The sequence below is a fragment of the Bombina bombina genome, chromosome 4 (genome assembly GCF_027579735.1).
Source record: "Bombina bombina isolate aBomBom1 chromosome 4, aBomBom1.pri, whole genome shotgun sequence".
NCBI classification, from domain to species: domain Eukaryota; kingdom Metazoa; phylum Chordata; class Amphibia; order Anura; family Bombinatoridae; genus Bombina; species Bombina bombina.
Genome location: NC_069502.1, coordinates 957,717,415 through 957,727,229, shown reverse-complemented (window position 1 = coordinate 957,727,229; position 9,815 = coordinate 957,717,415). Strand labels below are relative to the sequence as shown.

General features: G+C 38.0%; 1 protein-coding gene across 1 annotated transcript in view; it reads left to right on the top strand.

Moving 5' to 3' along the window:
* Positions 1 to 5,620: 5,620 nt before the first annotated feature.
* TMEM87B (transmembrane protein 87B) overlaps positions 5,621 to 9,815 on the top strand; it is a 287,374-nt gene continuing 283,179 nt past the window's right edge. The window contains exon 1 of the mRNA XM_053711969.1: positions 5,621 to 5,902. Coding sequence (XP_053567944.1) covers positions 5,774 to 5,902 — 129 coding nt within the window. The 5' untranslated portion in view covers positions 5,621 to 5,773. The remainder of the gene's footprint in view (positions 5,903 to 9,815) is intronic.

The following is a 9,815-nucleotide window of genomic DNA, read 5'->3' as shown; positions in this document are numbered from 1 at the left end:
TCTAATAACGGAATAAGTTATCAGCACAGATTTGAATGCAAGTGGTTAGATTTTATCAGAAGCTATAGAAATAGTTCAGATAACTAATTGAAAAACCCCTCCCCCTTCTCTTTTCCCCTTTTTTTTTTCTTTGTTTTTTTTTTTTCCTCCTCTTCCCTTTTATTTTCCGGCCACGCACCCTCCCCCCCCCCTGGGGCCCAAGCCCGTCTTTATAATGGGTTCAGCTTGAATATGGCTAGAAGACACTAGCCGATAAATATTTTTGTTCAAATAAATACATGATATAGAAAACTACTGGTAGTAATTTTAGGTTAAATTTTGAACTAGCATAATGCAAAGCTAATCCTGCTCGGTTATGAGTTCTTTCTCTCTTTTTCTCTTTTCTTCTTATATATATAATGGAATTGATGTATCATTTATATCCAAGAATAGTATTAATAACTAATGAGATTGATGTATCATTTATATCTAAGAATTTTATTAACAACTTGTTGAACAGTCTTGAGGGATAGTCGTTTATTTAGTGAAAAGTTGTCTCCTATATATTTGAACATTTTATATTTTAGCATCACTACCGCCGATGCTAAGAAGGCCCAAGAATGGCCTTTTGAATGATACAGAAACCGTACATTATTTTCCTTTTGTTTTCTTTTACTCCCTTCTGGCTGTTTCCATGTCATGTAACTGTTGATTATGACTACTTAACGTATAGAATGCGCTTCTTTATTTATCTTTCATGTGTTTTGTAATTGAAACTGTACGTTGTGGATGTACTAATTGTTGTACTTGTCCACTCTCTTTTTTTTTTGTTGAAAAATCCAATTAAAAAAAAAAAAAAAAAAAAGATCCATCCAGTGTTTCATGTCTCCCTACTCAAGCCAGTCATCTACAATCGGTACTCTATCAAGAGTAAACCACCTCCTCCACTTTCCGTAGAGGGAACTTCTGAGTTTGAAGTCAGCCAGATTCTCGATTCCAAGCTACGGGGCAATCGGCTGTACTACCTGGTCCATTGGAAGGGTTATCCCATCTCTGAACGATCTTGGGAACCAGCCTCTCATGTTCATGCTCCAGCTCTTGTTAAGTCTTTTCACAAGAAATACCCTGCCAGGCCCGGTCGGGTCCCCCGGAGAGGTCCTTGAGGAGGGGGCACTGTCACGCTCGGCTGCTGGGAAGCTCTGCAGTCCTCTCTTTGTGCTTGATTGACAGGTGTCTGAGCCACCCCTTCCTGATGATGTCACAACCAGGCTTTTTATTCCAGGCTTCCTGTTTCTCCAGTGCCCATTTGTTTGTTTAACTTTGTGGCTTCTGTTAGGAATTCACTGTGGAATCTCTCCAACTGCTGCTTTTCTGTTGCCAATCTCTTCAAGAATTTACTATGCTGGATTAACCTTCAACCTCCTGATTACCTGTCTCCAAACAATGCAAGTACTGTTTGTTTTGTGAAACTTTCAAACTGCCTGTTTACCTGCTGCAAACCCTGCAAATTCTGACTACTCTGTGTACTGCCAAACTATTCAAATTCTGTTATTTCTGTGAAACCTTCAATCTGCATGTTTACCTGTTTCCAAACTCTGCAAATACAATTATTCAGTGTAAACCTTCAAACTGCTTCATATCCTGTTGCCAATCTCAACAAGTACTGATTAATCTGTGTTAACCTTCAAACTACCAGATTACCTGTTGCTATCTCTGCAAGTTCTGACAACACAGTGTTAACCTTCAAACTACCTGATTACATGTTGTTAATTCTGCAAGTTCTGACTACACAGTGTTAACCCTCAAACTGCCTGATTACCTGTTGCATACTCTGCAAAGACTGTCTACACAGTGTTAACCCTCAAACAGTCTGATTACCTGTTGCATACTCTGCAAAGACTGTCTACTCAGTGTTAACCCTCAAACTGCCTGATTACCTGTTGCATACTTTGCAAAGACTGTCTACACAGTGTTAACCCTCAGACTGCCTGAAAACAAATTACCTACTTCTTCATTATTAACTGTTTCCTGTTTTACCCTTCTTCTGTCTGAGTATAAATGGACTATCCCTGCTCTCCTGATTCTGTGGAAGACATTTCCTGAGACCAGTTCCTTATTCAGAAGTCTATCTGGCTGATATCTTGAATTACTTTGGCACAGGCTAACCCTGCTCCATATCTTGAGTACATTGTTTTTTGGAGGTTGTCGTGGGGTCACGTCCTGGATTAAACTCAGAGTGCAAGGGTGTTGTTTAAGCTCGCCCTAGCATTTTGGTCTTCTTCTGGACATTTCCTAACCTGACAAACTGTTCCGATGTAGACAAATTTAAACCACGCGATCGTCCTCACGATCGCAAGATTTCAATTATTGGATCGCGTCTGGGGGGCGTCCCTACAACCCTCCAGACCGCGATCAAATCCTGAATGCACAGAAGGCTTCAGGACAGTCGTTAGCTATGACGGCATAACGGCATTAAAAGGATAAGCAACTTTCTAATTTACTCCTATTAATCAAATTTTCTTCATTCTCTTGGTATCTTTATTTGAAAAGTAAGAATGTAAGTTTGGATGCCAGCCCATTTTTTGTTACCAACCTGGGTTGTTCTTGCTGATTGGTGGATAAATTCACCCACAAATAAACAAGTGCTGTCCAGTGTGCTAAACAAAAAAAAGTCTGGCTCCTTAGCTTAGATGCCTTCATTTTCAAATAAAGATAGCAAGAGAACGAAGAAAAATTGATAATAGAAGTAAATTAGAAAGTTGCTTAACCCCTTAAGGACCAAGGACGTACGCCGTATGTCCTAAAAAAAAAATACACTTAACGACCGAGGACGTATGGCGTACGTCCTTGGTCTTGGAAAGGATCGCTTCCAGCCGCTTTCCGGTTATTGCAGTGATGCCTCGATATCGAGGCATCCTGCAATAACTCTCCTTGGCCATCCGATGCAGAGAGAGCCACTCTGTGGCCCTCTCTGCACCGGACATCGATGGCCGGTATCGTTGGTGGGTGGGAGCCAATCTGGGAGGCAGGTGGGCGGCCATCGATGAGCCGTGTGATGTGGAGGGGGGCTAGATCGTGGGCGGGATCGCCAGAAAAAATATAAAAAAATATATATTTTATTGTAAACTGGGTACTGGCAGACAGCTGCCAGTACCCAAGATGGCTATCAATAAGTAAGAGGGGGAGGGTTAGAGAGCTGTTTGTGGGGGGGGATCCTACAGAGCAGCATATGTAAATATACTTATTTTAAAAAAAATATCAAAGATAGCTTTTATTTTAGTACTGGCAGACTTTCTGCCAGTACTTAACATGGCGGGGACAATTGTGGGGTGGGGAGGGAAGAGAGCTGTTTGGGAGGGATCAGGGGGTGTAATGTGTCAGGTGGGAGGCTGATCTCTACACTAAAGCTAAAATTAACCCTGCAAGCTCCCAAAATGCTACCTAATTAACCCCTTTGCTGCTAGCCATAATACATGTGTGATGCACAGCAGCATTTAGCAGCCTTCTAATTACCAAAAAGCAACGCCAAAGCCATATATATCTGCTATTTCTCAACAAAGGGAGTCACAGAGAAGCATTTACAACCATTTGTGCCATAATTGCACAAGCTGTTTGTAAATAATTTCAGTGAGAAACCTAAAGTTTGTGAAAAAGCGAACAATTTTTTTATTTGATCGCATTTGGCGGTGAAATGGTGGCATGAAATATACCAAAATGGACCTAGATCAATACTTTGGGTTGTCTACTACACTACACTAAAGCTAAAATTAACCCTACAAGCTCCCTAATTAACCCCTGCACTGCTGGGCATAATACACGTGTGGTGTGCAGCGGCATTTAGCAGCCTTCTAATTACCAAAAAGTAACGCCAAAGCCATATAATCTGCTATTTTTGAACAAAGGGGATCACAGAGAAGCATTTACAACCATTTGTGCCTTAATTGCACAAGCTGTTTGCAAATGATTTCAGTGAGAAACCTAAAATTGTGAAAAATGTAACATTTTTTTTTATTTTATCGCATTTGACGGTGAAATGGTGGCATGAAATATACCAAAATGGGCCTAGATCAATACTTGGGGTTGTCTACTACACTACACTAAAGCCAAAATTAACCGTACAAGCTCCCTACATGCTCCGTAATTAAAGGGACATTAAACACTAAATACACGCTAGATAGAATGATACATTCAAAGAAAAGATTAGTCCATGACTAACATGTAGATGTATTTTTTAAAGTTTCATTAGTTGTTTAAAAAGTGACAAAATAAGTGTAAAATGTTAGTGTCTATAAAACACTGGGAGCTGCCATGTTGTAACTTGTGTTACCTTCTCTGCTGTGGCCAATTAGGGACAGTTATAAATAGGTCACTATAGTGTGCAGCCAATGGTTGTGCTGGATTTTACAGTGTGCTGCACTTCCATTTCTAACAGGAACTGAAAAGCTCACAATTTCAGAATGGAATTACAGGCAAAGAGGACAAAATTAATAATGAAAGTATATTGCAGAGTTGTTTTATATATAAAATGTATCATTTTATATTACCATCTCAAAGTGTTTAATGTCCCTTTAACTACTTTACTGCTGGGCATAATACACATGTAGTGCGCAGTGGCATTTAGCGGCCTTCTAATTACCAAAAAGCAACTCCAAAGACATATATGTCTGCTATTTATGAACAAAGGGGATCCCAGAGAAGCATTTACTACCAATTGTGCCATAATTGCACAAGCTGTTTGTAAATAATTTCTGTGAGAAACCTAAAAGGGTGTTTTTTGGTGGTTGTAGATGTGTAACAGATTTTGGGGGTCAAAGTTAGAAAAAGTGTGTTTTTTTTCAATTTTTTCCTCATATTTTATCATTTTTTATAGTAAATTAAAAGATATGATGAAAATAAAATATTTAGAAAGTCCATTTAATGGAGAGAAAAACTGTATATAATATGTGTGGGTACAGTAAATGAGTAAGTGGAAAATTACAGCTAAACACAAATACTGCAAAAATGTAAAAATAGCCTTGGTCCCAAACGGACAGAACATGGAAAAGTGTTGTGGTCATTAAGGGGTTACAATTGCATGCTCTATCTGAATCACGAAATAAAAAATTGGGTTCAGTGTCCCTTTAAGGGGTTAAGTAAAAGACAAAACAAAAAATCCTCAAAGACAAATATAAATAAAAAAGACATTATTTTGTATACTATTTTACACACACGTTTATATATATATATATATATATATATATGAATGATCTCTGATGAAACGCATGTGAGCATGCAGGAAACGCGTTAGATCTACCCCTGCACACTGTGATTGTGTCTCTCACATGTCTGCTCAATAAACCATCCACTTTGGAAAAGTATATATATATATATATATATATATATATATTCCAGTTACATAACCAGATGATACAAATAAATGCAGCAAATGAACATTTTTTTAAAAAATTGGCAGGTCTGGATAAAATAATGTTGCTGTTATACACTGTTAATTTTCCTCTTCAGTGTTGTTTTTTTTGTTTGTTGCTTTTTAATAAATGACACCAGTGATCACGCATTCCAATACAGCTCTCTCAGACCACGTGACCCTTCCTGTCATGTCGCGTCGCAGTCCCGCCTCCCTTCCTGTGCGTGTCATCAGAAATGGGCGGCCTATACGTCACCCTCCTCCTCCTTCAGGTAGGAGAGTGATGTCACTGCAGACCAGGTGAGCTGGCTGCGTGGACTGGTACCCGGGCACAACATTATCTAGGGTGAAAATAAAACTGGCACCCAGAAGTCTGATAGCCGTATCGGCATGGCCGTCTGCCAAACCTTCCATCTTTTAAGCTTGACCGCCCTTACATTACTGGGTTTGGGCCTGATTCCACCACCGCTTGTAATAGCCATACCTGAGCCAGGAGTCTGGTCCGTGCCTGCCTGGAACGTAAGTAGTTTATTTATATCAGTGTTCAAGTGTTAAAAGTCAGTTGAGCGCGTTCGTGAGTCCTAGTGACGTAAAAGCTCGCGGGTTCGCGCACGGGTGTTGGAATTCCTATACTGTGATGCTTCCTATTTGCTGTGTGTGTTCCTTGGTGATGTTTATGTTTCAAGTTACACTGCTTGTTGAATGAGAGCTATTTTATCCTAACCAATATCAAGTTCGAAGATATAACCCGTGGCACAACCAGAATGCTAATAGCCAATATTATTTGGGCTAATAGTTTTATTTTTGTTCATAGGGACATTCAGTAAGGGGGTGATAACTAGATGCCACTATGTCTTTTGGCGAAATATGAGGCAGTCTATGCCTCGTGTTACACTTAATACTTTTTCAAACTTTGTATGCATAAATACCTAATGAATTGTGAAAGCATGTGGTTCAGAAAGCCTGATGTAATTTTACAACCCTTATGTGTTATAAACAAAAAAAATACATTTCATATTTTTTATACTTATGTTATATAAAAAAATTTTATACAGACAATAACTCATTACTTTACTACAGACATTACATGCCTAGTAATATCTCAAGCTGTTACATATAATTGTATAATAAAGTATTGGGCAAATAAAGATTTAGGAAATTTTGATACATATTGTAGTTACTGTATCTAATAACCCTCAATTGTGCTAACCTAACATGAGAAATATAGATCATGTACACAATTACATTATATCTGAAACGTTATAAGCAAGAGTATTGTACAGTATACAAACAAAGTCTTTGATGCAATACTGAAATTTAACCTTAAAGGGACACTGAACCCAAATTTTTTATTTCGCAATTCAGATAGAGCATGACATTTTAAGCAAATTTCTAATTTACTCCTATTATCAAATTTTCTTCATTATCTTGGTATCTTTATTTGAAATGCGATGCCTTCCCATTTTTGGTGAACAACCTGGGTTGTTCTTGCTGATTAGTGGATAAATTCATCCACCAATAAAAAAGTGCTGTCCAGAGTACTGAACAAAAAAGAAAAAGCTTAGATGCATTCCTTTTCAAATAAATATAGCAAGAGAACGAAGAAAAATTGATAATGGGAGTAAATTAAAAAGTTGCTTAAAATTGCATGCTCTATCTGAATCATTAAATGATTAGCAATTAAAGGGACAGTTTACTCATTTTTTCTCTCCCCTTTAATTTGTTCCCAATGATCCACTTTACCTGCTGGAGTGTATGAAATGTTTTACAAGTATTTCCTTTACTCCTATATTGGCATTTGAAATATTTGATTTAGTCTGTGGTATCCCCACCTATTCTGAAAGTTTCTGGCCTTAGGTCAAAGCTATGTAAACACAACCAGCAGAAGAAAGAACACTCTCAGTGGGGTATAGAAAAGATAAGGTAATAAAATGTTAATTTTACATTATTCTTTCCAAGTATTGATGCTTGGTTTACAGACAGATAAAAGATGAATAAGCATGTATATGCACACAATGTGATAAAGTAATGAGATCTTATTATACCTACCAGCTCAACTCATTTTATTAGGTTGTGGCTTCAAAAAAACACAAAATCAGCTATTTAATATACACACACCTTTAAAAAGCAAATTTTCATACATTTTTATACTCTGCTGTTGGTTAAGTGTACAATTTTACAGTAATATGTCCATTTTAAGGAATGTATTCTGTGATGAGGTAAAAGTGATTTAGGGTCAGATATATCTGTGAAGAGGGCAAAAGTGCTGATAAACACCACTAGTTGAACTACAGTGTGAGATATCTATGCAGGGACCATGATGTTATTGGGGGGCTATGGACATTAGTTATAAACCTGTTCTGTTTGTTATATGATATTATTTATCTGAAGCATATAATATTAAGTTCGCTTATAGTTAGTAAATCTACAATATTAACCCTGTGCCCAAAGTAATTTGAGTTAAAAAAAAGAAAAAGTGATCACATTTGAACTTTCCTTTAGGTTTCTTTACCTTGGTACATTGCAGGACAAACTGTGTGTATATCGCTCACATTTCAGTTTACCTCATTGGATTAAAAGCTTAAAGGGACAGTAAACCCAGGGAAAAACTTTACAATTTTAAACATACCCTATGTATTACTTACAGTTTTATTAAATTGTGAATAAACATATATTGCAATTTGTAATTAAACCTTACTACAGGGTAGTGTCAACATGCCACCCACAGGTTTGCTGCTTTTTTTTTTTTCTTTAAAATTAGTCGATCCAATTATAGCGATATCGATCACGCTAAAACTAGTTGCTATGAGCATGCACGTCTGCCTCCTGAGGTTTACAAAGAGCTGCAGACTTGTTGCACATGCTCCAGAGATCTGTCGCGCCATGGTAAATACAGAAACAAAGCGGACAGGCAGTCAAACTTTCCAAGTGTGCCATCTTAGGTGGGAGGCAATGGAGGCGTGATTGCGTCATCATGGGGGCCGCACAATAGTTCAAAGAAAACGTCCTAATAAGGTGCGGCTTAGGGAGGAGGACTGATGCCAGATGCCTAACTGCTCATACATAGTAATGTAAGTTTAAAAAAAATATATTAGTAATATTTTTTTTTATAGATTACATAATATACGGTAACTAGTTAAATAAATTCGAAATATAAACATTTTATTTGTCAAAGTTTACTGACACGTTAAAGAGACATAATAGTGCATTAGTAAAATGGATATTATACCAATACTTGCATCTAATTAACAGTTTGACCCCCTACCCCAATAGGTTAAGTTAAGCAGATGACGTTAATTCAGGACAACAGTTTGACTTGGCCCATAATGGACAGTTATAAAATATGGTGCTTCAGATTTTGTCACAGGGTGCTTCCTGTCAGGAGTGGCAAAACATTGTGATTGTTTTTATCAGTTATGTGTAGAATGCCAACAGATTCAGCAGCTCTATAAACATAGGTATTAGATGCAAGGTAGCATTTATAGGGAACTAATGGGAAGAGGGTTCCTGCCAAGAGTTGCACTGTTGTAAAACAGCTCTATATTTTTTTCAAGGGCTCTTTTTAAACTTTCAAAACTAGGGGAGATTCTTGTGGAGCGAGGCAGAGAGTATCACAAATGAGAAGGGCCATTCTGGAGTAGCCCTGTTGACAGGAATGTGAGGAGGTAACAAGAGGAGGAGAGCAGGAGATCATGACCAGAGCAAAAGGGACCGGAGGGAGAGTATTTGGAGACAAGGTCTAAGATATAGGGGGGAGCAGTGTTATTGAGGGCCTTGAATGTCAGGATTTTGTGTTGAATTCTTGAGGCTAGAGGAAGCCAGTGAAGGGATTGGCAGAGGTGTGCGCCATATGAAGAGCAACTTGTAAGGATCATCAGCCTGGCAGTTGCATTCATTATGGGTTGTAAAGGAGATAGACTGCATCTATAGAGGATGGAATTGCAATAGTCAAGTGGGAAATGATGAGAGAGTGGATTGAAATCTTAGTTGCGTCTTGTGTGAGAAGGTGTTTAATTTTGGTGATATTTTTATTATGTAGGAATTGGCCAAAGACTGGATGTGAGGAGTGAAAGAAAGATCTGACTTAAGTGTGACCCCAAGAAATCAGGCATGTGGGGTTGGGGTAATGATGTTATAGAAAGATGCTGGTAGGGATTTTGGAAGAAGGGGAAAATAAAGAGATCAGTTTTGTAGAGATTTAGCTTAAGGTAGTAAAAGGACATCCAACATGAGATAATAGAAACACAGTGACAAGAGTTAGCAAAGAAGGGGATAGGCCTGGTGCAGAGAGGTAGATTTGGGTATCATCAATATACAAATGATATTGAAACCAGTGGCACTTTATTAAGGGTCCTAATACTGATGTATAGATTGAGAAGAGAAAGGATCAAGGATAGAGCCTTATAGTACCCCAACATAAAGTGGTAAAGGG